The sequence below is a fragment of the Huiozyma naganishii genome, chromosome 4, assembly GCF_000348985.1.
Source record: "Huiozyma naganishii CBS 8797 chromosome 4, complete genome".
In the NCBI taxonomy this organism is placed as follows: domain Eukaryota; kingdom Fungi; phylum Ascomycota; class Saccharomycetes; order Saccharomycetales; family Saccharomycetaceae; genus Huiozyma; species Huiozyma naganishii.
This window is the reverse complement of record NC_035925.1, coordinates 961,259-986,272: the sequence shown is the minus strand read 5'-3', so window position 1 is coordinate 986,272 and position 25,014 is coordinate 961,259. Positions and strand designations below refer to the sequence as shown.

The following is a 25,014-nucleotide window of genomic DNA, read 5'->3' as shown; positions in this document are numbered from 1 at the left end:
TCATCATAATAAAATAGATATTCGGACTATTTGAAATGGAAAAAGGATTATTTCCCTAACATTCTTTTATAAAAAGGTTGATCGTCGTGAGCCATGGCATCAGCATTGTAATCAGCACCTCTCCTGGATGGTGGGACCCAAGAAGCTGATTTCCATGGTAGGACACTTTCTTCCCACATAATGTTGACTTCTTCCAATGACAACCCCTTTGTTTCTGGGACAAAGAAGAAAACATAGACCCAAGAAAAGCACAGACAGCCCATAAAGACGTAACCGTAGTAGAAGTTGATAGCACCGGTAATAAATGGAGTGAAGAAACCCAGCAAGAAGTTCCAGATCCAGTTGGCGGCAATGGACAAAGCCATACCCTTGGCCTTGACTCTCAATGGGAAAGATTCGGACACAATAACGTAGGCAGTTGGGGCCCAAGTGGTGGCAAAACAGAAGATGAAAAAACAGGTGAAGCAAATCATACAGTTACCGGCACCCTTGGAAGATGGTTGGTCTCTACCGTTTGGATATAATCTCGTGACACCGACGGAAGCAAAGACAACAAAGCAGCAGATCATACCCGCAGCACCCCATAACAAACCGGTACGACGACCGAATCTCTCGACAAAGTAAATAGAGGGAAAAGTAGAGGCGAAGTTAACAATACCAATGACAATGGCAGTTTCGTAAGAGTCTGGTAGGCCAACAGCTTGGAAAATTTGGGTACCGTAGAAGAAGAAGTAGTTGGCACCTGTCAATTGTTGCAAAGATTGAATCATAACACCCAATATAGTTCTCTGAAGAATTTTTCCCTTGGTGGAGAATAATTCCATCCAGCTTGCCGATCCAGCTTCTCTTTCAGCTTCGATACCAGCAGCCAAGTACTCTACCTCGGCAATTACAGATGGATCGTCGGCAGATAACTTATTGGATCTTGCCATGGAAATTTTGGCCTCTTCCATCTTACCAACCTCAATCAAGAAACGGGGAGATTCTGGGACAAAGAACATAGCGGCAATCATAAAAAGTGCCCATGCAAAACCAAGACCTAGGGGGACTCTCCATTGGGTGGAGTTACTATAGCCATGCTCCGTACCGTAATTGGTACAGTAACCTAGGAAGATGCCAAGGGTCACCATCAGTTGGTAACAAGACACCAATGTACCTCTGACGTGCTTTGGGGACACTTCAGAAATTAGAAGGGGAGAATAAACAGCAATACCACCGACACCACAACCAGAAATAATTCTGCCGATAAAGTACTGATACCACTTGTTAATAGAAGCTATGGAGATGATCAAACCGATCATGTAAACAGTAGTGACCCAGACGAGAGCTAATCTACGACCGTAGATATCACCCAATCTTGACCAAGCCAAACCACCGATAGCACAACCAATGTTGAAAATAGCAACAATCAACCCCATTCTTGGGTTGGAGAAGTAGTAGGTTCCGTCACTATGTTTTTGTCCCAAATCTCCTTAAGAAATCCTCATGATTCAAGAACCCACCAATGGTACCGGTATCCCAACCGTAGACGTAACCACCAAAGGCTATCATCAAACATAGAATGGAAACAGTGACGTAAGCGGAAGCTGGCTTTTTTGGTCATTTCAGCAGGAGCAATGTTCTGGGTGTTCACATTTATCTGAGAATCAGCGACCTTTTCCGATTCTCTTGTTAGCACTGAACTGGTTTCAGGTGAATGAAGGTCGGTATCCTGTGAAGGGTCCTGTACTCCTTCATGTGCTGGATTATTGATCATTTTAACTTTGATTATGAGCTATCTGATTTCTGGCGATAATCTATATTTGAAGGAGTAAACGGAAAATGACACTAATGGAATTGCTAGCACATAAAGGAGCTCATTTATAGGTGATCAAAAGAGCCCCGTGTTCCTTTACGATACGGCAGTTAACAACAAACTGTAATTTCATCGTGTGATGTTGAGGGAATAATGTTATTGTTAGGAGGTAAGCGCTGACACACTAAAATTTCATGCTTACCTGTAAGCTGAGTTAAATCATAAGCATGGAGTTTTCTTGTGGGGACCCCGCGTTTGCTCCACATTTCCCCGGACGGACCGTAGTGGGCCGAATGTTTTCGGAAGATTGTATCCCGTTGAACGGATAATGAGAAGGTTGTATTCCCATCTCTTAATATTCCGAAAACGCGGAAGGCAATTTCCTCTTCCTCAGGAACACCCGTGAGCAATAAGAAGAGAAGAAACATATGCTAAAGATAGATTATTGAAGTCTCTTGCGCTTATCCCCAGGCCCAAATCTACATTGAGCTTGGGCAAATTTACAGTTTCGCTTTACCGTCGGACCACAGATCCTTAGACAGAAGCACAAGGCAGCTTAGAATTTACTGCAGTATCTCCTTCTCACGTATGTTCAATCATATTTTCGAACAGCTAAAATACAGAAGGGGGTTCGCCACAAGGGAGGGGAACGGAAAATAAACGATTGTCCCAGCGTGAATGTCCACTCAAAGAAAACCACTCATCCGCAAGTAAAACTTGGACCTATTGCGGCGCTCCAAACGAGGTTAGTATATCGCGCATTGGGTACGTCATTGTCTGACAAGCCCAACAAGCGTTACGGAACAACTTTCCGGATAAAGTTTGAAAAAAGCCGGATCTTTTGCGGTGTATAGTTTTTCCGGCGGGGTCGGTCAACAATGATCCGACCCCGCGGTAATCATCATGTGCCACGCTAATAATCCGGCGGTAATGGTCGGTGGTGGGGTTCAGGCGGGCCCCGCGAAGTCCACACTCTTAAATGATCGTATTCCGGAACCGTAGAATATCTGGGATACATAATTTGCTCAAATTCAGCTACCCGTGCAGGATACGATACCTTTCCAGTGGGAAATGGAAGGGATTTAGTGAAAGGGCCATTGAAGATCTTGAAGAACGGTACTTTTAATTTTTTTGATTTTGCTTGGAACAAAACCGTAGTTGATTCCCAATAGGCTGAACACTTCAAGATCGGTACTCAAACACTCAGACTTGGCTACGGAATGAAATACTGACCAATTTTGAGAGTGTTGGACCTAGCCAACAGTTACGGGATGGAGAGGAAAGTATACAGTATATTTTGCTCCTCATTTGACATAGGGTCGAATCGTCCATCTATCCTACCTTGAAGTAGGCAATTGGGAGATTGTTGCATATTAAGGAGCAGGCATTTGAAGTTGAGACTGGGAACTGGCCTATGGATGGATAAGAAAATGAGCTCGAGAAGATAAAATGCTATCTGACCTGTTTTATCATGTGTTATACTATGAATAGTTACTTGCGTTGTAATCCGTATGACCTACGTCAAAATAATGTTACACATCTTCCTTTATTTTTAAGCAGGTTGCTTTTATTATGTTATATCGAAGCTCAGCGTCATAAAGCTTTAAATACATTTTACTAAGATCAGAACAAGAGAAGGTACGGGGGATGACTTGGACAACGCAATAAAACAAAAGAGTTCCTTTCCGATTCTATTTTTCAGAAGGGTAGTGGACCGTGGCAAACATGCCAGAGATGGGTAATAAATTAAAATGTTTCATATATAATCCTTCATATACGTTGTGGAACAAATCGAAGGACAAAAACGGGCCTTTTGACCCGAATGTACTATGGGGGTAATCTTGTTATACATGTTCATCAATGTTTGAATTCCATATTTTGGAAATGTCGTCCGTCCTCTGCTGTGTCTCCTCATCAAACCTTATGACCTCTCCGTAGGGGGTCAAATCGAGGTCTGGTTCCACGACGGCCGCGCAATGAATGTGACCAAATACACGTTTCTCTCGTACCCATGGTCCGTGAGCTGGATCTGGTATCAAGCAGCCAGACATTTTCGCTGGAGGGTTTTCGATATTTTTGTAGTTTATGTTCGCTTCAGGTTTGAAAGTCCTCAGCCCGCCGTTAATCCAAGATAGCTCATGATCACGGACATGTGCAATGTGTGTGTCGCAAAGAGTAGTGTTCTGGTAGATGTCGTTTTCGTATCTTCTGAGGGGGAACCCAGTTAGAGCAGCCGGCGTTGGTTCTATTGTGTATGATACTCCGGCGAATAAGGGACCAAGCCAATAAAATTCTTTATCCCCCCAAAAACACGCGCGCAGCTTCGTGTTCAAGTTCAACATTAGACTAGTAACCAGCCCGAACATCTTGCTCTTCTTGTTGGCGGTAACCAGTCCCGTTTCGACGTTATGTGGCAGTTTCTTCTTGAACAGGGCTGTGTACGTACTCTCCTCCTGCGTTTTGCCCTGTAAGTCCATTGTATGCGTAAACTGTAGGTATGATCCGAGAAGTTCAACTTCTTGCTTTGACGGTTCGAGGCTGTTCAAAGTGTCTGTACAAATAGTTTCCGTTTCGCTTAAGAGAGCTCTATCTTGGAACATGTACAAACCTGTGGATGTATACTCCTTAGTACTGAAGTATGTATGCGGTGCGGCATAAGGGACGACATCTGCATCCAAAAGGATGAACTCTTCGAAAGTATTGAACAGGTTGGCAAGCAGTTTGTTAATCCACCCGGAGAGGTATTTCTGGTTTGCAGGATCCAGGAGTTTTGAGATCTTCACAAGGTACAGTGATTGCTTCGTTCTTTCCCCTGCAGCGGCTATTTCTGCTATGAAATCGTCTGAGAACTCGTTGTCCTGAACTATGATTTGAATCGGCAGTTCGTTGTTGTGATATTGAAGTACTTTCAGCTGTCTGAAGAAGAAGTCAGAAAACTTCTTGGCGCTAAAGGTAGTGACGATCCCCCTCCCCTGGGCCATATTGCTCCAACTTCGCCAAAAGTTGCGATTGTGGTTGTGGATGTCAAGCTGCGCTGGGTGCAGGGGCACCTTATGCATGGTGCTAAGGTCAACCACTGTCGGAAGCAACGCGTCTTCACCCTCCCCTGGGATCCGGAGAAAGGGGAACATGCTGTGCTGGAACTCAAGTGGGCTGCTGCCCAGTTGCGGCGACCACACGTCCGCTACATCGATGCCGCCTTCTATGAAGCAGTAGTTGTATATTCTGAGTCTCTCCATCATGACGCTTGCAAATTCCTCGTTTGCGTGGTCTGAGGGGAACCCGTTCATATTCTGCTGGTGCGACCAGTCATCGTTGTCGTGGTACAACGCTTCGACGAGCACTTTGCACTTCTCCTCCCTGCTGATCGGGCCCCTCGTCATCGGCAATCCATTCGGTAAGTAGTTTGTCCTTTCCACTAGCTGAAGAGCCCAGTTTCCTGCCATGTGTCCGGACGTCAACAAGGTATCTCCAGGGAGAGTACGGTGTCAACACTCTGGTGTAATTTCCGCCGGAAATTACATCGTCAACTGGAACCCCGTCCCCTGAGGTTGTATCTGGTTTCACACTTCCCTCATCGCCTTCCGTAGGCGATGTAGGCATAGCAGCAGACTCGAGATTTATCTTGGGAGACTTTGGGTGTCTTGGCACCAAACTGTACTTGCTGCTGCGGTAGAAAACCGCCAAGAAAGTGGACGCCATAACAAACAGTGTCGCCAGCAACACAACCCTCTTCCCTCTTCTCACACGCTGCATCATATGTATGGTGTCTCGTTGTACCGACCAGGCAGGACCGAGACTGGAGAAGTGTATCTTCTGAGTGTTGCAAATCCTCAGATCCATCTCTTTGCCTTTTAAATATTAATATTCTGCATCACCAAATCGGCAGTGGAGAGACGCGGCGCAGAGCCGAGAGGGGTTCTCCCATCGCGAGTAGATCCATCGCCAGCAGCACACCACATCCGTGAACTTACATGTCTGCTGTAGTCCCACCAGATAATGCAAGTGGCGCGGCCCTGCTCGCTGCAGGCGGAGCGCGGTCGCCCGCGGACAACGTCAGACGGTTCTTCAAGTTGCAGAGCGCGTGCGCTGCGTTGCTCGAGGCAGCACGGACCGTTTACGAGTGCAGCTTCCCCACTGGGGAGTTGAAAACGATGGGCTCAAAGAGTGGTGATCCGCTCTCCGAGGCGATCGCTGCGAGCCCTGCAGCGCAGATCGGCTCGTACCTCGTCGAGAATCGCGAAGCACTCGACTTGGAACACATGTTCGAGGTGTTCCGCTTTGACGCGAACGAGTCACCCGTGCACTGTTTCATCCAGTACCCAGTTGTCTCTGATGCGCAGCTGGAGAACCTCGCCTTCGTACACCGAAGTTTCCCGAACATGAATGTTCACCTCTCCGCGGCAGAGCGAACCGTGATGTCAAATGAGCGACTCGAGTTCCTCGGGGACAGTTGGCTCGGCGCCATCGTCGCTTACTTTCTGTACAAGAAGTACCCATACGCGAATGAGGGCGCGCTCTCGCGGATGAAGTCTGCCATCGTCAACAACAATAACCTGGAGAAGATATGCTCGCGGCTTGGGTTCAAGCAGCGACTCAGGGCGAACGTCCCCGGGTACAAGATGAAAATACGAGACAGCTTCTCCAAGTACCACGCTGACGTCGTCGAGGCGTACATCGGAGCATTTGTCGTTGACAGGTTTAAGACCGAGTTCCAAGAACTAGCAGATTGGATCGAGAAACTCTCAGAGGAGCAGTTACAACTCTTCGGACCCGAAATGCTCAACACCCCGCTGAACAAGAACGCCAAGGGAGAGCTTGCAGAGCTCCTCCAGTTTAACAAAACTGGTGGAAAGCTTACCTACAGGAGAATGACACAGACGTCCCCCTTTAAGGTCCAGGCGCTTTTGGGAAATATTGTCCTCTCCGAGGGCAGCGGCGCTAACGTCAAGGACGCGGAGCGCAGGGCAGCCATGGCAGCTCTCGACAAACCGGAACTAATAGCCAAGTACTCGCTGTTCGATATTGTCCCTAACGAGTCTGAAGAGAATCCTGTTGAACAGCTTCCAGATTCCAACATGAATCCCGCGTATGTGAAATACGGTAGCAGTGATGGCAGCGGCCACCACGTGGAGAGTTCCAGCAACGAGGAAGATTCCAGTAGCGAGGAAAGCTCCAGTAGCGAGGAGAGTTCCAGCACTGAAGAGAGCTCCGATGACGAGGAGAGTGTCCTTGATGACCAACCTCCTGTCGTTCCTATCCAGGAAACAAAATCCCCACTCGATATGGAGCAGTTCAAAAAAGATCTTATGAGCAAGATGGATGTCATTGTGAGCTCCATTTTCACCGAAGCGTTGAAGAATTCGTCAGTGCAAGATACAAACGGTAAACCGAGCAATAATGTTCCAGGGATAGACACTGATGGGTTCTCAGCCGTTCCGAATCATTCGCAATCTGGAGTCGCAAACACCAATCTACCTAGAACTGAGAAGAATTACTTGGACACAGGTGTCAATGCTGCGAAACCAAAAATGCCGCCATTGAAGCCGATGCCGAAACTGGTATCTCCGTTTGATAAGCAACAGGCCACGACAACGGGGCTTCCCATGAAATTGCAGACACACCAACCAAAAGTCGCAAATATGTCTCCTCCACTCCCATCCCCAATGCAAACACTGAACCAGTATAACACAGAGAATAAAGTGGGCCCCCAAGAGCGACCAAATGCGTTTGGACCTTTAATGGCTGCTCGCGATCTGTATACTCTGTTGAATCAACACCACCGTTTCCCTGACTATAAGATCCTCCCAACTGCAGATGGAGGTTTCAAAGCGAGGTGCTTTGTGAAGGGGACAGCTATCATGCTGGGCGAGGGCACTGGGAGAACAAAGAAAGAGGCTAAACAGGTCGCAGCAGCGAAGGCTCTGAAGGGCGCCGCACTCCGTAGCATTAGAACTTAGCCTCATTTCCTTGAAAGGCCCAAGTCGCAGGTGGAGGGGAGGAGGTGACACAAGCCCTTTTCTACGCATTTCACATATATATATAGCTCTGCTTCTACATATATAGCTACATGAACTAAATTTGCATGGAGTGAATGGAACGTGGTTTGTTTGCCTCAATATAGCATACTACTATCAAGCATTATTATCACTGTCAATTGAATGTTCTCAACAGCCATGTTGTAGGCGACAGAAACGTGACCATCGCAGGCCCTGCCCCAGATCCTTGCCGCAATGTCAGCATCTTATCGGGTCCTCTTTCTTCGTGCTCATCGCGTCACTGAGTATTTTAAATTTACGTCTCACCTCTAGGAGACTACGCGTTGACCACGACGAAGACCGTTGGGATCCCGCTGTTGATCCCCTCTGCATGAAACTGTTGTGCGCTCTGGGACACTAATTTGGGAGCCGATTAACGATTGGCATGTTGGATTCGGTGCGAGGACTGTTGCGTGACTTCTTTGGGGATCCGCTTGCTGCTGACGGGAGGAAAGTGGAGCACGGTTCGTTGGACGACCTTCGCCGGAGACACTTCCAGGGCACGAGGACGGGTAGTGTGGTCAGACGCAGATTGTCGCAGAATACAGTGGAACAGAGGAGAAGACGGCTGCGATCTTACTCTGAGGGGAGAGCTAAACCTTCTGCAGGCAGTAGACACAGGATATCTAAGACCAAGTTCAACTCGAAGGGAACTGCTCGTGGCAGCAGTGGCTCGCGCATGTCACGGATGCTACAGAACGTAAAGTCGATGTTCAGCAACGATGCAGCGAATTTGGATAGGATGAAGCTGACCAGCGAAACTTTGACGATCGGTACGGGACGCAGCAGGGCCGGGTGGGACACGCAGATGCGGCACAAGATCCAGCAGAGCAATGCCTTCAAGAGGAAGCTTTCCGAACTGAAGTACGACAGACAGCAATTGATGCTGCTGCGTGAGTGGGAGCGGTTCCAAGAGCGGAACGCGGGCCCATCGCGAAGTCTAGCGAACAACGGGAACATGCCGACTTTAGAAGACGACCGGGTGGTGCTCCTGCAGAGGGAAAACGAGCGACTTTCGCGGCAGCTGGCCGTTAGGGACTCCGAGATCCAGCTGCTCAAGAAACGGCTGGACTGTCTCGAAAGCAACACGAAGCTGCGAGCCAAGGATGAGTTACTGGACCTATTGAGCGCGGACTCGAACGCTCTTGAGGAAGAAATGGACGTTGTACCGAAGCACTCAAGTAGTGAGGTTCACTCCTTGAGAAACGGTCCCGAGGCGCAAACCACGCATTCTGCGAGGTCGTTCTCCCCCGTGAGGGTCGATTATTCGATGTACTCGTCGTCGTAGTACCATTCACAGGATGCTTATGTTGAAGGGAGTTGCTAGCTGAAATGGTTAGTCGGCGTTTATAAACTCGTATGTATTGTTCTGCTTGTCCGTGACCTTCGCCACGGTCATCTTAACTTTAATGATGGACACGTCCTCTTCTCCTCCTAGGATGTACACCTCTGCGTCCGGGTTTGCTCGCAATAGCAGCTGCTTGTAGTACTGGCACTCACCTGAAGAGCTCTGCAACACCTGCGCCTCCCCGCGGATCGTCGCGCTCCATTGCATGTGGTCCTCGTCCCTTGCTGCATCCGTTCTTTGCAGGATGGCCCCCCAGGGGACAGGTTGCTTTGCCATGGCCATGTTCTCTGCGGCGATCCAGTCGTGCAAGAGTAGTGAGACGTGGTCGTTGTACAGGATGTTGCGGCACTTGTCCGACTGCGTCGCACCGGCCATTATGATGACGCCGCACTCTTGCAAGTAGGAATCCTCCCTGTCGACGTACAGGTAGTTCATCAGAGCGACAGAGGGAACCGCCTCGAGCGAGCAGGTCCCCAGGTGTACAAACTTGGACTCCCTCACAAGTTCCAGCAGTTTCGGTGGGAACATCTACTGCTACTGCTACGACCGCCTTGTGGGAGACTCCGTTGGTAGCTGCTCTATCAATCACTTACTTAGCCATGACACTAAATAGCAAAACGGTTGATGATGATGATGATGATGATGATAATGATATGTAAAGAGTGTATGTAAACGTACAATTGCTGGATGTGAGTAGTAGTAGCAGCGGTGTAGGGGAGTGCTCATTGCTGCGCTGGACTTGTTGTTTTTGTTCGCTTCTTCTCCGTCTTCAATTGCAGTATGAGCGGGGACCATGCGGTGAGGATCTCCTTCGCCTGTGCGTGGAACTCCGCAAGGTTGTAGTCCGCAAGCACGACCCTGAGCAGTTTGTACAGCTTGCTGTCCCTAAGAGTAGCAAGATCGAAGAACGGCGGGTCGCGGTTCAAGTTTTCTGTGATCTTGTCGAACAGTCTGTGGGATTCCTGCAACCCTTGCTGAGTCGGTGGTGTGTCCCGCTGCACAAGATTCGTCTGGATCCTGCGGCGGAACAGTTGAGCAATCTCCATTCTGCGTGCCCTATCAAGCCTCTTGTGATGTTTGCCCGACTTACCTTGGACAAAAGCCTCCACGGCAGGCTTCACCTCGGGATCTACCTCCAGTTGTGGCTCTTCCCGGTCCTCTGGCTTCGTTGCATTTGCAGTTGCAGTTGTTGCTGTAGATCTTGCTCTGGGCGGTCTCTTTGGTTTCGGTTCAAATGGGTCGCCTCCCTCGTCGACCCCCCCGTACAGATCGCAAAGTTTCGCAAAGAGTTCCTCTTGGTCCCTACCCTCGAACCATTCCTCTACAAACTGGTGCAGTTGCGTGTACTGCGCTGCCTCCTCGAACGCCGCGGAGAGTTCGCTGTTGTGTCCCTGCTGTTGCTGTCGTTGTTCCTGCTGCTTCTGCGCCAGCTCGTCCGTGAGCGCCATGAGTCTATCCGGTGTCTCCCAGTAGTAACTTCCGTCGCCAAAGAAGCATACGGCGACCCTCCCCTCCTTGCGTTTGCGTAAAACATCTGCACTGAGGAACTTCTGTGGGAAGACCACTGCTGGCCATGCTGGAAACGACCCAACTTTGCACAGCACGAGCGACCCAATGCGCACGTCGTTAACCTTCATTCACACACAAAGAAGCAACACCCAGTACACGTTGTTCTCTGGTTCTGGTTCCGCTGCCTTGGTTGCTGTTGCTGTTGCTGTTGCTCCTTCGACCAATTTTGCAACTTTTCAGTCGCTGCTCTTAGATGGTGTGCGGCCCGGCACCGTGGTGCGTCTGACGACGTCTGCAACGCTGTCACTGAGTTGAGGGAACTCCTGGGCAATTTTCTCGCTGAGGGAGTCCCTAAGGTGTGCGACAGCAAGCATCTTGCCCCTCTGGTACTGGTTTGCTCGAGGGATGGCCTCCACGAACTCACGCGTGTACACGTCCGGGTTTCTCCCGTCCTCTATGTACTGTACCACCTCTAGTGGCACTTGCACTTTGTGGAGCACGCTCCCTGGAGTGTTCGCTTGCTCGTTGAGTCTCCTCACGCGGTCGACGTTGCGCCGCAGGTTCGTGACCATACCCTGTGTCGCCTCTGTGGTCCCCGGGTAGTCGTGCACTGAGACGCCGAGCTGGATGAACGATTCGACGACCGCGGCGACCTCTGCCTCCAACTGTGCCAACTCCCCGTCTGCTGTTGCTGTGGCACTGGACATCGTGCTTGCTCTGCAGTCCCGTGAGTGTCTGCAGCAAGCAGCAGAGTGTTGATCAGAGTTGCGTTGTAATTATAATAATATTTGTTCAAGTTACTTACGGCGTTGTGTACATAGGATCTAGCCTAGTGCTCTCCTCCCCCCCGCTTCACAACACTAGACACTTCTTCTTCTTCTTCTTGTCTCCGCTGTTCTTGGTCTTCTTGGTCTTACCGTTGTTCTTGCTTTTCCCCATCAGGGAGGCCCTCGTGGCCGCCTCAAAGACCTCTCTGACACCGTAACCGGTCTTTGCTGAACACTCGTAGTACCCAGCGGCGCCAATCTGGTCAGCGACGGCTTGGCCCTCCTGCTGTGCGACGGGCTGCTGCCCAGCGTCGCGCAGCGTGGCCATAGTCTGCGGATCGTTCCTGAGATCGACTTTGCACCCGACAAGAATAATGGGGACACCTTGGCAGAAGTGCAACACTTCAGCGATCCATTTCTCTTGAACATTCTCCAAAGAATCGGGCAAGTCAATCGAGAAACAGATCAGCACGACGTTCGAGTCAGGGTACGACAGTGGCCTCAACCGGTCGTAGTCCTCCTGGCCAGCGGTATCCCACAAGGCCAACTCCACGCGGCGGCCGTCGACCTCAACATCGGCGACGTAGTTTTCGAACACAGTGGGCACATAAACCTCCGGGAACTGGCCCTTCGAGAACACGATCAGCAGACATGTTTTACCACAGGCACCGTCCCCGACGATCACCAGCTTCCGCCTGATACTGTTGTTCCCCACTTGTGACATTGAATACGGTGTAGATCTGGTACTGTAATAGAGATCTGGAGTGTCTAAGAGCGAGTAATCTAGTCTTAAACAACAACCTCACACTGCGATTGCAACACTTTTCTGCTTTAAACAGATTTTATTTATTTTTTGCTTCTTGTCGACGTTTCGAGTTCTCGCTGCGACCGTTGATCTCTGAGTGGGCGGTGTGTCTTGTTCGGGGTTCTGGCTAGCTCTGAGGGTCGAGCACTTGGGTCTTTGTTGGCCTCTGTTGCAAGGATTCAAGAGCGACGGCGTCGAGATCTGACTGTATTTATTTATTTCGGTGATCTATTTATAGACAGGTGTCGTTCTGTACGGCGCCCGGTCAGGTGCTATTGCGGCGTCGCACCAGGACAGCGCCCCGGGACTCGTCGGCGACCAGCGCGAGCCGTTGAGCGGTCGAGGCACCGTCAGCAGCGTCCTGGGCAGCGTCTCTTGCCTCGGGGGAAGTTCCCGCGGAGTCCAGGGACCCCGCGCCACTTGACCGCGGGGCTGGTAGCATCGCCGGGGCAGTGCTCCTCGAGTCGATGGTGGACCGCCGCTTGCGGATCTTCGTCGTCAGGAACCGCGCAGTGTGCTTCAACAGAACTTTCACGAGCACTTTCCTCACCACCATGTATATGTCCAGCAACTTCATAGTCTCGTTCGCAAACAGAAGTTCAGGGAAGTCGAACGCGAAGTTCGTCACGTTCCCGAGCCGCTTCTTCCCGTGGCCCTTGTAACTCACCAGCAGTGGGAACGCGTTGAGAACCATCCGCTCGACGATCATGTACTCGGAGGCACGCTGCACCATCTCGTTCAAGTCACGGTCTGTTCCAGCACCAGCTACCACTGTCGTTGTGCCGTCGCCATCGTCAGACCGTACCTCCTTCAAGTTTAACCACTGCATGACACAATCGATTGTGTCGTCGTCGATCTGTAAGCACGCTCCAGAGAGTAACGTCTCCGCAAAATTTAGCACTTTGATACCACCAACGGGCTCGTCGATCTCCCATTGGAAATCCATCATCGGCCGTAGTGAACCCGCTTGTGACACACTCGTGGGGAACCCACTGAACACAGTCTTGTACACTGCATCCGGCAACTCGTTGACAACGCTCAGCTCCCCGATGACAAGCTTGTTCCGCGAAAGACCACTCGAAAGTTTCGCCCGCTGGAAGATCGTACGCGCCAGGGACACGGAAAGGAATGGCGTATAATCGTTCATCAAGAAACTCAACAACACTTTGTTCACATTGCAAACGAGCATCTTCGAACGACTCCCACTGCTCTCGGAACCACCAGTGGAGGCTTTCTGCCAGATCGAATTCGACTCCAGCACACGCATCAGCATGTGGAGCCGCAGCAAGTGCGACTCGCTTTCCGCGTACACGTTTAGCAAATCAACACGCCCGACGTCGTCCAACAACTGTCTCTTAAAGAGAAGCTCCTTAGAGACATTGTTCAATATCCCGAAATCTTTATAAAGTGTCGAGACCAGCTGGTGCAGCTTCGGAATGTTGTCCACGTCGTACGCAATCGACATTGTCTCGATCTCCTTGTTCAATTTCACCTTCGCGGGCTCCTGGTACTTCAACAACTTGTTCACCATCTTGTACATGGTACCAAAATCACGCGACGTAGCAGTCACCGCAACAGTGGGAACATGGACAATCATCTTGTCTTGGATGTAAGTCTTCACTAAATGGTACGAATTGGAGAATGGGGACACTGTCTGTGAATGGATCACACATGACAGGTCCTTTAATATCTTGAAGTCGTCAAGGGACTTACTCTGGAACCCTTGCTCGATACCTAACCAAGGTGGCCACTCGGTGCCCTTCTTTTGGCCGTACGAGTTCATGTCAAAGTACAACTCGTACTTGTTCTTGAAATCAGCCTTCCTCAGTAAAAACGCATTTGCATTGTTCACAATAACACCAAACCGCTTTAAGAATTGATCGTCATGATCCTCCATCCCAACTTGTTCAAAGGATAAATTTTTCGTGATAATGTTCGGCGCTGTGACAATAACACACATATCGGGTTCCTCGCGCATCGATAGTTGAACTTGAGGTGCAACCAACTGAAGAAACGTGTTCTTGTGAACAAGATACTCGATGTCCGCTTCAACAGTAGTTATCCCGTTTTCGAAAAGATCCAAACATATCTCTGATAGGTGCATCAAATCATCAGTCTTATTACCAAACTTGTTTCCGGAACCCATTTGTAGATCAATGGGCTCTTGCTCCTCGTTAATGGTCTCCATGTCCATCTTCTTCTCGTTCATGATTCTGTGCTTCATCATCTCTTCAAAAATCTTTAAACTCTTCTGCGAGGACAGCGACGAAAACTTGCTGGCCAAACTCAAATAGTGCAGGAATTTCATAATAATATCCCTGATATCCTCGTTCCACTTCAACAACATATTGAAAATGAAGAACCGATTCTCAAATTCTTTGGTGGATACAGTTGACCGATCCAATATTTGGACACCGGGGATGCTGTAGACTCTTCTATCGTTGGTGGATTCGGACCGTTCATAACAAAGAGCACTGACATCATCGTGCAGTAAATCCAAACTGTCTAACCCAACCTTCGCTTTCTCCAACAGATAGTTGAGAAGTTTCTTTTTGGAAGGATCCTCGGTTTTTAAGTAATCGTTGGTCAATTGCGTCTGGAAACTTGTCAAATTTTTTAACCTATCCTCCAATACCTTTGTGGGAACCTGGACCTCCCTACCCAAGACACAGTTGTGTGATACGTTGTTCAAAAATGGTGTGGTGGGTTGGTATGTCACAGGATCCAGTTGGAACTTATCACCATAGCTTGAACGCTTCTGGTAAATGAAATTGGGGGCGTGGAAAAAAGGTTTAATCTCAACAGAAGGCAAGTACTTGTCTACATCCACAAAGAACGGCTCCTGGAAATCCGTCAAGTCGAGCCACGTTAGATCGTTGTCAAAGATATCGTAATGGGCGTCCTCTTTCTGCTCGACGTAAGCTAATTTACCAAACTTACCGTGAATTGTCCGTATGTCAATATCATCCATTTCAACTTCACCTTCCAAGAATTTCATTTTTTTGACTCTCTTTCTGATGTCCAATTCAGGATTATACTCGGTCACCAACTCCTTTCTCTGATGTAGGTCCATGGTGAACCTTTTGGTTTTTGTTTTAGTCCCTACGAACTCCACGAAATCTAAGTAACATTTATCCACGTTCTTGTCTGTATTGATTGAATGAACCAAATGAGTAATAAACAATGGTCTTGCATCCGCGTGGTAAGAGATAGTCGCTAAATGTTCCCCGAATTTAGGAGCATTGTTCTGGATACTAAACAATTTACCTCTCCGCACAGGGAAATTACCCGAAAATGTCTTCCACCATTTCATGAAAACATCCATAGTACCAGGTCCCAATTGCATTGCATTATACGCAGAATCTGATTTCGATACTAAATTGAATGACATGTGGATGAAATCGCTTCTGAAACCGGCATACGAATCATGCTTGCTCAGGTCAGGAACATAAATTGGGTTCGTTAGTCTAATGTCATAGTGATGCGCAGAAGCAAATGTTCTTTCGCCCATATGCATGTCCTTCCCGAGAACCATCCGTTCAAATATAAATCCAAGGCTGAATTCCATTCCACCGGTTAGTTTCACACCGGTCTTTTCAATATAGTTTGATTCCATGGTTTGGATATCGGCAGTTTGACTTTTTGTCTTCACGAAGTCTGCCATGTAATAATAGGAAGCTGATCTCTGTAAGTTAGTGTCGTTTTGATTGGCAGCAAAAACAGCTTCGGAGCTTGGCCTCGACCAAACAAGTAACGGTTTGGCAAAAAAGTTTGGGATGCTGAAGTATATCTCATTTGCAGTACAGGAAAGGAATTTCTTTGGGTCTTCGTTCTCATTCACACTCAAAACAACGTCACCGCCAAATCCCAATATAAAACCAGCGTTTTCTCTCCCCAAAACATAAGGACTTTTAGACCCTTTGAAGGCGACTTCAAAACGTCCTTGGTTTTTCCATGATACCTTAAGGTGACCGTGGAATAAGTACCGGACTTTATCCCAGAATCCTGTTTTCTGGGAAGGATCAAGAGGTGGTTTTGAGATGTTTTCAATACACTGCATTGTTTGTTGGATGGCAGGCTGGAATGAACTACCCATGGTAATTTGAGAAGAATTGTTCGAAAAACTATCGAGATTCAAGTCAATGTAAAACTTGATACTGGTTACAGTTCTTGGAACTTTCAAAGAGTAGTATTCATCTGTGTTTTCAACAATGATGGAAGGAACCAATGGCACATAAACACACCTTAATTCATGATCTGAAGTAATCATATCTTCGCACACAATCATGTCACCGTAAATACGAAGTGCACAGTCTTCCCTCGTCTGAGAAGGCTGCAATGCCGGTACATTAATAAAGGGAAGTGGGTAATCCCGTAGGTGCCACCTTATCTCGCTGAATTTGGCATCAATGTTCATTGGGATCATGATCGAATATTGGGTATCCTTCGGAACCCCTTTACCCACGTTATGGATAAATTCAGGAATATTTTCTACACCGCATGAAGGTTTGAAAATATCAACATCGATACCCTCCATTATGAGACTTGAGACAGAAGGATAGGTTGTGAACCCGGTGACCTTTTCGTTGACATCAGGTGGGAGAATTGAATAGTCAATGTTACCCCACAAGAATGAGAAGTTCTCTTGGAACTGTTGTCTCTCCTTTAAACGGAAGTTTTGAATTCTCTTGACCCACGAGTCAGAAAAGTTGCGTTCCAATCTTTCGTAGGTTCTTTCCACCTCGTCGGAAACAAGATCGACAAGGCGGGTCTTTTTGTTCGACTTCCCGCCAATATTAAATGGTGTGTCAATCAAAGCGCCTGTGTCGTTTTCAGGACTTGGCTTGTATTTTTTCTCAAAATCAGGGTCTAACCTTTTCCTGTTCAAAATCTGGCTTACGGTCTCCTTTCTCTTGTTAATAACCTCTTTAGAAGCGGATAACTTTGTCATCATCATGTCGTCAAACTCCTTCAGTTTTGCAAGTCTGGACCTTTGTTCCTGTAGACCAATCTGAAAAATCATGTTCATTTGGGCTTCGAAGGGGTCATCTGCTATACTCAAGATATATCTCTTAGACTTCAGCTTCAAGCGTGGAAACCCAGATGAGTGGGTAACTGAAGGGAAAATCACCAAATCATTTTTAGAAGTCTTGAAAGAGTACATCATTTGTTTTATGGTCTTCAAGACAGTGGAGAAATTGTCGATCAGCCTGTGTAATTCAAATTTGAATGGGACCGAAAAATGCCAAGATTCGTTTTCCAATATAATTGCAGGTTTGGCTTTGATTAGGTCAGCGTAGTTGGCTGTCTTCTGTGCTTTGAGCTCATCGAGGTCCGCTGTTATGGAAAATTTGTTAATTACCACAAACCTTTCCCATAACGATGGGTCAGTAGGTGATTGAATACAAGTCCGGAAAAAGTCCCCCGAGATGACAATGTCCTTTAGACTCCTCACAGTGAAAAGAGTATTATGCGATTCCACCCTCGTCTTTAGTCCATTAGGGAGCGACATTATCTCATCGAATGTTTCAGATAGGAAGCTTACATCTATCAATGATTTAAGTTCGCTCCATTGTATCAACTTAACAGAGGATTTCTTTTTGCTCTTATTGATCTTCATCAGGTACTGTTTAGCCCATGACACCTGCTCAGTTTGTTGGCACTTACCAAATATTTGATGAAGCGTATGGATACCAGATATGACCAAGAAAGTGTTCATCAAGGAAAACACGTTTTTAACCTTTTTGTTGTTGAATTGAACCCTTATCATTTTGGAATCGTTGATTTCCAGTGTGTCTGTGTCAGGGTATACGTTCAATGACAGCACAGATAGCTTCGACACAGTCCTTGACGTCAGTTCATTAGTCGAATCTGGAGTTTCCCCAATCACTGTGCACGTTACGTCATTTGCCAGTACGTTAAAGGACCATATAAAGCCAATCTCAGTGGACTCTGTACTTGAGATATCGTCGAGACCATCGTGAAAGTATCCCTTGTATGATGCCTCTTCTCCATGCTTGACCATGTTAACTTTTCCGTCGTCGTATTTGTTTTTCCACTGGGTGTAATTCCCAAAAAGGGCGATCTGAAGTTGATCCATTTTGGTACAGAATTTTCTCAGTTTCCCGTCAACTAAATCGTGGGAACTCTGTGACTCGATCGATGAGAACACATCGGGAGGCATAAATACAGACCTTGCACCCAACAACATGGTAAATTTTCTGACATCAAACTTAACGTAGTCGAAACAGTCTGGCAACTTCTCAAACAGGAAGGTGCTTGGTAATACTTTCTCCTCTTCAAATGTTTTCGAAATCAAGTCGCATTGCTGTTCGCTGTTACTGATCTGTGCAGCGAATTTTTCGTACAGTGGTTTGAAGTAATTTTTCTCGACGTTTGATATTTGGCAATCAAGCTTTCTAATCATTTTACTCAGCATTACCATGGTTCGTAATTCAGATAAGTCGATGGTGAGGTTATCGATGTCCCCTGAAACGGCCACTATCGTTGATGGTTCCAGCTTCAAGTGATGGAGAGATGAAATGCTGTCGATTCTGAAGATGGTGTTTTTGTAGTTATCTGTCTTCACGATATGTTGGAACCTTAGATCGAGTACTTCAAGATATATCTTGCTCTCGTAGCATAACTCTTCCTCGTACTTCAAAGAGTTCATTTTTTCCCTGAAGAATCTCTTCGAGTGCCAGTTGACTAGGAACGTGGACAATTTCACCATTATTAGGTCATCGTTATCTTTGAACACAATCTTTGGATCATCCAGGTTCAGTTTGACGAAAACCAGGGGCAGGAAACTTTTGAAGTAGGAAAAAGTCGCGCTTCTCATGACGAACTTGTCCTTATTGCCACCACACGTCACCTGTACTGGGTCAGTGAAGGCTTCTGTGAAGACCTTGATGTTTTTCAAAAAACACTTCCAGAAGGACAAGTGTTCGACGTTGATATCCATAGTTGGGGACGCAACGTTTGCTCTCAAATTACAAACCGCGTTTTCTGGAGTTTGGAAGTAGTCATGCTTGAATTTTTGAGAACCGAGGTTAGTTTCGCCAAACAGTGAAATATTTGGTATCTCCAAAAACTTGACGGTCTCTGATGGGTTGTGTTTCCTGGTCATGTTCAGCGAGATGTTGACTCTTGTCATGTTCAGAGTGAGTTTGAATGGTGTATCCTCCTCTTTGAAGGATAGTTGGTATCCTGGCATCCCTGGGCGGTACCTGCTCACGTTGAAAGTGAGGTTTGACAACGAGAAGCTGTAACTTAAAAACTTGTTCATACATCTCAATCTTTCGTGTTTTGCGATGGCCAAATCTCTCAGGCACAGTTTTTCGATTGTGACGTTCAGTTCTTTCAATGGTAGTACCGAGTCTGCCATCAGTGCTGTCTTTGCTACAATTGATCCGACAATCTTGTCGATATCCTTTTCGTCCAGTGGGGCGCGGGTCTCCTTGATTGGTTTTGTCTTCCCCAGGGCCTGTTTCTGCTGTAGTTGGTGCAGTGCCTCCATTGAGAGTGAGAATTTCCCCAGCTTCAAATCTACCTCAACTTGGTCCACCGGGTGTGGACTGTCAGTGGGCAAGTGACCTCTCACGGTCAAGTACATGTCAGAGCAGGAGGACTCGTTCCTCCATTCGACATCCTTGATACCGAGCGATACCGAAAAGCGTTTCCCCTCTGTGTCTTGTAAGCTGAGCACGAAATACACAACCGATACTTTCAACTGTTGGTCCACGACGTGGAGGTGATTCACTGCAATCCGGAAATCGTCTAAAAAAAACGACAATAAGCCAAACTTCGACGAGACCCATTTGGGCAACTCGAGTTTCTTCTTCTGGGGAAGCTTCTTTTGGCCATCTGTAGTGGAAGGCCCCGCCGTCGGTACCTTCTTTTTCTTATCATTTGCAAAGACTGTCACACCGCTGAGAATAATCTTCTTCTGCAAAGGTATAACTTGTAAATCTTTCACTTCTAGCAGGTTCTTATACTTGAACCCGATTTTTGCCTTCATCGGATTAATGTAGGTCACATCGAACCCGACAGTCCATTTGAGCAGCCATTTCAGTGCCGCGAGAGCGGCAACAACCTCCCATATCCAGATGGGCCAATGAACGGGATTCCACATTAGCAATCCAGGATGTACGTGGAACTTAATCTAACCGAGGGATACTAGTCCAAATGAAACGAAAAAAATGAAAAATAACACACGTAGAATAGAACTTGTCACTCCGATCTTGTTTTCCTTTACGAACGCAACCAAGAAACGAAACTAGCAAGTTCCCAAGGTTTGTTTGTGCTCTCTAGTAATGTATCTCACCAGGGATTCATCCTGGTTAAATTACTTAATGGTATCGCATTATATTCCTTTGTTCCATCTTCCATAATCCCAGCTTCAAACCCTTTTCCCCCCAGCGAGAGCCAAGGAAGCCTGCAGCAAATAGGGGAAGGGACGACGGGTGGGCCGAGATGCAGAGACGGCGCCGCAGAAGCGGGCACTCTGCCGGGCAGGCTTCCCGTTTGGGCAGTGTGTATCCCGTTTGGGAACTCTGTTACCCCTTTTGGGGCGGGTGCCCGGCGGAGGCCCGCGGAGATGTCAGGGGTTACCCGGTCTTGGAGAACCTTACGCATTCTACAAGGTGGGGGTGGGTTGGTGCACGCTTCGCTGCAAGCCCTAACTTACTCAGGCGGTTCCGCCAAATGCAAGCCCTAGTCACGTGCCATTTGTTTCTTGTAGACCTGGTGGGGACTGAATCCCGCACAAGAGAAAATGATTTTTGATCACGTGTTTGGGCAGCGCGAATGGAGACAGTTTTCCATTACCCGAAGTGCTTTGCTTTTTGCAGACTGGGGGGGACACAATGCAGCACATTTACCTATACACCTTTGGACAGAGCGTGCCCTGCAAGTACGGTCACAGTTGAAGAGAATGCCCACCACTGTCACTGTTATCCCGGTTGGGCAAATACTACACAACAACAATACTCGTGGGTGTTACTATCCCATCACGTGCAATCCCGCAGTGATCACGTGCACATTCCGCTTAATTCCGCATCTGACAATTTTCAGTTCCGCAGTCACGTGATATGCAGTTTTTTCTCCGAAATTTTGCGGGCAAAATTTCAATCCCGCACCAGGTCTAGTTTCTTGGGTGTCTGGGCTGTTTCTGCTGTTCGCGAAAAGTGAAAAATTTTCTTTCAACGAGGAATCGAAAAGACCATCGTTACAAGCATCGCTCGATGGATTGGTGCGTTGGATAGTTCGCTTGTTCACAGTTAGCATTAGGGTTGTTTGATTGTTGCAAGCTATAGCAAGGGCACGCTCATAGAGACAGACGCACAGACACAGACACGCAAAATGGCTCCACCTAAGAAGACAGTGAAGATGGACTTGAACTCGTTCTTGAACGACGATACGTTCGACTCGTCCTGGACAGAGGAGGACGTAGACTTGAACAAGATCAACATTCCAATCGAGAGAACGACTCCAGCCAACGCGATCCCTCTGGAGGAGATCAAGGCTGCCGCCGGTGGCCGTGGTGGGTTCGGGCGTGGGGACAGAGGTTTTGGCGGTGGTGACAGAGGTTTCGGTTATGGTGGTGGTAGTGGTGGTGCCTCGAGGCTAGACCCTGCGTTGCAAGGCGGTGAGAAGACCGGTGGGTTTGGTTCGTTTGGCGGTGGTGCTGGTGGTAGCAGGGGCCCCCGTGAGGAGTACCCGGTGCCCAACCACCCTCCATACAGGGCCATCATCAACAACATCCCATGGGATATATCCCCAGAGGGTGTCAAGGCGTGGGTCGAGGATGGGCTCGGGAAGCAAGGTGCTGTCGACGACATTGACCTGCCAACGGCTATGGACGACCCATCGCGGTTGAAAGGTATGGCCTTCGTCGGGTTTAAGGAACGTGAGGATCTGGTCACAGCGCTGACTTTCAACGCCACGAAATTGAACGAACGTACCGTTTACGTTGCCGTTGCAGCACCAAAGAGAGGTGGGTTTGGTTTTGGTGGGGCCGATGTCGACTGGTCCGGCGCACGCGGGTCCCAGTTCCAAGGGTCCGGTGGTGGTGACGAGGTTGATATCGACTGGGGGGCCGCCAGGGGGTCCAATTTCAAGGCGTCGAGACCCATGAGGGACGAGGCTAACTTGAACTGGGACGCTGTCAGGGGGTCTAATTTCAAAGAATCTAGAGCACCAAGAGAGGAGGCCAACTTGGATTGGAACGCGGTTAGAGGTTCCAATTTCAAAGAGTCTAGACCACCAAGAGAGGAGGCCAACTTGGATTGGAACGCGGTTAGAGGTTCCAATTTCAAAGAATCTAGACCACCAAGAGAGGAGGCCAACTTGGATTGGAACGCGGTTAGAGGATCCAACTTCAAAGAATCTAGACCACCAAGAGAGGAGGCCAACTTGAACTGGGGGGCCGCTAGAGGTTCCCAATTCACGGGATCTCAAAGAGAAAGACAAAGACAGCCCGCGCGCGACGAACCACAATTGGACTGGGGGGCTGCTAAGGGCGCCCACTTCGGTAAGAAGACACAGGGAAAGAGAGCTTTCCCCGGAAAGCAGGCTGAGAAACCCGCTACCTCTACTGAGGAAAAGACAAAGATTCAAAAATCTGCCTACGAAGTGCTGCGCAGCGAGGATGACGACGACGAGGACGACGAAGAATCAAAGCAAGAAACTTCAGAGAAAAAGGACGAAGGTAACGTAGATGAACTGGCCCAAAAGACCGCCTCTTTGTCCGTCACAGAAGGCGACAATGACGAATGGGAAGTCGTGGGTAAAAAATAATAGGGTTCTGCTTCTCATACCGGTCTCGATTACTACTACTACGACTATGCTTCTTCCTCAACTCCAACGAAGCCTTCGCTGACTTGGGGAAACCTCCAGGATCTATATTTCTGATCCCATTCTTCAAACGGACCTTCAAGATCAATTACTGTAATATAGCGCTAACTGGATAGAACACTTCACATTGCAACATCTGTAAGTACTTTGTTTAAAGACTTCCCTCAATAATCTTTATGTATCATAATTTCAAAAAATCCAACTGAACCAAAAAAATAAATAAAATTGATAGTAAGGTAAAAGTACGTCCTACGAAAGTTATCGAGGTCATCGTTCTTCGTTGTGGAGTGCGTAAATGATTGTTTGTTGGATATATCTCGGTTAGAATGGAGGACACTGCTGGGGACTTCCCACCAGTTCGGAAATCCAAGTTGACGGTCGATTACAATGCTATAATAAAGGACGTTAGAAACGACCACGATCAGATGCTCCAAACCAGAAGTATATCGTTGATCCCACATTCCAAAGCTCAAAACGATGAAGGCAAGCAAATTGGGGAGGAAGGCTCCATTGGCCCACCATTAGCTGAGATGTCCCAAAGGGCGCTTTCCTCATTACAAGAGAATATAGGAAGAGAAATGTCCATGTCATCTGGTGGAGAGGTCGCAGGTGTCGTTACTGGCAAGAACCCTAAAAGGGTCCCATCACCTCACATTTTTGCCTCAGAATTAGTACCTGCATCCAAATTGCGCAATCCTATGAAGTCTACTGCCGAACTAACGCAACAGTTCTGGAAGGACCTAGAAAATATTTCTGTTAGAAAGTCAGGCCTTCCAGACGAGTTCATTAATTCAAGTGATATACTACGGAAAGTGGCGGTGTGGATTGAAAAATCAGTACAAAGCGTTCTTGAAAAATCAGACTGTGCTCGCACTCCTTCAATCCACAGATCACTTATTCAAAATGACGGCAACTTATATGAGAATAATTGTTTAAGTGACTGCCTGCTCCAAAGCGTTTTGAATAGATATGAAGAGAAATCTTCAGCTGTTCGGTTCATTTACGTTACACTTGAAGTAGAGGAGTTACAGCAGCATGCAATGCTTCGACAGCATATTTTACGGCAAGTCGTTAATCAACTTCATATCACTGATGAGGGGATGATAACGAAACTGATATCTTCACATGACTCTGATTTAAAGCTCTTGATAGGTCTTACCAATACGATTGATTTTTCAGACTTTATAGAAAATAAAGAACGAGAAGAAGGTTTAGGAAAGATAAAATCCGTTTTAGTTTTCAAAGTGAGATATTCAGCAAACGAAGGATTATTTGATGGGAGAATTCTTTCTGCAATTGGAATAGTCCAGGCACTACAAGCTTGTATGAAGTTTAGTAAGCCGGTCATTACGTTTTTCATAATCCGGAGAGCACGCTCTGTTGTCCTTGAACATCGTCCCTCGCTGGACGACAGTATATTCATCCCGTCCTTGTTTGAAGAATCAATATCTTTCCGAGTATACAGAAACAAAGTCTTTCAAAGTTTGAAAATAACTAAAGCAGGAAATCCAGACAACATTTACGTGGATTTTTGGAACAAAAATATGATAACTGCTCTACAAGATAACAAAGAAAAATGTAAAGTCTCTGAAATGATAGAGAGTTCGTACACAAATAAGCAAAGCATTCTGAGATGTAAGGAGAATATTTTAACCACGATACTTGACCTTGCGGAGTTTGGATCACTCTTGTTTCTCTTTAACCCACAACAGCCAACTTTCGGGTGACAATTTGATGTTGGCGTGATCTGTTAGGCTAAAACTTCCCAATTAATATACTGTCTATTCATCAAACCTGCCAAGGAATAAAATTGTTTGGTAGGTGGAGTACCATGGCATCCTTTGGGCGGATAGTCTTTAGCGCCAACATGATTATAGCATTATATCAATGTTAAT

At 47.5% G+C, this 25,014-nt stretch overlaps 11 protein-coding genes across 11 annotated transcripts; 4 read left to right on the top strand and 7 right to left on the bottom strand.

The window, feature by feature from the left end:
* Positions 1-47: 47 nt before the first annotated feature.
* On the bottom strand, positions 48-1,418 carry KNAG0D05370 (sugar porter family MFS transporter; the record flags this gene model as incomplete). Its single annotated transcript, XM_022607979.1, has 1 exon — positions 48-1,418. One exon carries the CDS (start codon positions 1,416-1,418, stop codon positions 48-50), a length of 1,371 nt encoding a protein of 456 aa, XP_022464521.1.
* A 2,221-nt stretch (positions 1,419-3,639) lies between these two features.
* Positions 3,640-5,241, bottom strand: KNAG0D05360 (alpha-mannosyltransferase; the record flags this gene model as incomplete). Its single annotated transcript, XM_022607978.1, has 1 exon — positions 3,640-5,241. The coding sequence occupies one exon, from the start codon at positions 5,239-5,241 to the stop codon at positions 3,640-3,642; it is 1,602 nt and encodes a 533-aa protein (XP_022464520.1).
* A 528-nt stretch (positions 5,242-5,769) lies between these two features.
* KNAG0D05350 (uncharacterized protein) lies at positions 5,770-7,755 on the top strand (the record flags this gene model as incomplete). The annotated part of the gene is made up of 1 exon (XM_022607977.1): positions 5,770-7,755. The coding sequence occupies one exon, from the start codon at positions 5,770-5,772 to the stop codon at positions 7,753-7,755; it is 1,986 nt and encodes a 661-aa protein (XP_022464519.1).
* A 463-nt stretch (positions 7,756-8,218) lies between these two features.
* On the top strand, positions 8,219-9,121 carry NBP1 (Nbp1p; the record flags this gene model as incomplete). The annotated part of the gene is made up of 1 exon (XM_022607976.1): positions 8,219-9,121. One exon carries the CDS (start codon positions 8,219-8,221, stop codon positions 9,119-9,121), a length of 903 nt encoding a protein of 300 aa, XP_022464518.1.
* A 48-nt stretch (positions 9,122-9,169) lies between these two features.
* On the bottom strand, positions 9,170-9,709 carry KNAG0D05330 (uncharacterized protein; the record flags this gene model as incomplete). Its single annotated transcript, XM_022607975.1, has 1 exon — positions 9,170-9,709. The coding sequence occupies one exon, from the start codon at positions 9,707-9,709 to the stop codon at positions 9,170-9,172; it is 540 nt and encodes a 179-aa protein (XP_022464517.1).
* A 194-nt stretch (positions 9,710-9,903) lies between these two features.
* On the bottom strand, positions 9,904-10,818 carry PDP3 (Pdp3p; the record flags this gene model as incomplete). The annotated part of the gene is made up of 1 exon (XM_022607973.1): positions 9,904-10,818. One exon carries the CDS (start codon positions 10,816-10,818, stop codon positions 9,904-9,906), a length of 915 nt encoding a protein of 304 aa, XP_022464516.1.
* Positions 10,819-10,926: 108 nt separating this feature from the next.
* Positions 10,927-11,397, bottom strand: NUT2 (mediator complex subunit NUT2; the record flags this gene model as incomplete). The annotated part of the gene is made up of 1 exon (XM_022607972.1): positions 10,927-11,397. One exon carries the CDS (start codon positions 11,395-11,397, stop codon positions 10,927-10,929), a length of 471 nt encoding a protein of 156 aa, XP_022464515.1.
* A 145-nt stretch (positions 11,398-11,542) lies between these two features.
* On the bottom strand, positions 11,543-12,181 carry RHO1 (Rho family GTPase RHO1; the record flags this gene model as incomplete). Its single annotated transcript, XM_022607971.1, has 1 exon — positions 11,543-12,181. The coding sequence occupies one exon, from the start codon at positions 12,179-12,181 to the stop codon at positions 11,543-11,545; it is 639 nt and encodes a 212-aa protein (XP_022464514.1).
* A 346-nt stretch (positions 12,182-12,527) lies between these two features.
* Positions 12,528-20,396, bottom strand: FMP27 (Fmp27p; the record flags this gene model as incomplete). The annotated part of the gene is made up of 1 exon (XM_022607970.1): positions 12,528-20,396. The coding sequence occupies one exon, from the start codon at positions 20,394-20,396 to the stop codon at positions 12,528-12,530; it is 7,869 nt and encodes a 2,622-aa protein (XP_022464513.1).
* A 1,229-nt stretch (positions 20,397-21,625) lies between these two features.
* Positions 21,626-23,062, top strand: TIF3 (Tif3p; the record flags this gene model as incomplete). The annotated part of the gene is made up of 1 exon (XM_022607969.1): positions 21,626-23,062. The coding sequence occupies one exon, from the start codon at positions 21,626-21,628 to the stop codon at positions 23,060-23,062; it is 1,437 nt and encodes a 478-aa protein (XP_022464512.1).
* A 383-nt stretch (positions 23,063-23,445) lies between these two features.
* KNAG0D05270 (uncharacterized protein) lies at positions 23,446-24,846 on the top strand (the record flags this gene model as incomplete). The annotated part of the gene is made up of 1 exon (XM_022607968.1): positions 23,446-24,846. One exon carries the CDS (start codon positions 23,446-23,448, stop codon positions 24,844-24,846), a length of 1,401 nt encoding a protein of 466 aa, XP_022464511.1.
* Between the last annotated feature and the right edge of the window lie 168 nt (positions 24,847-25,014).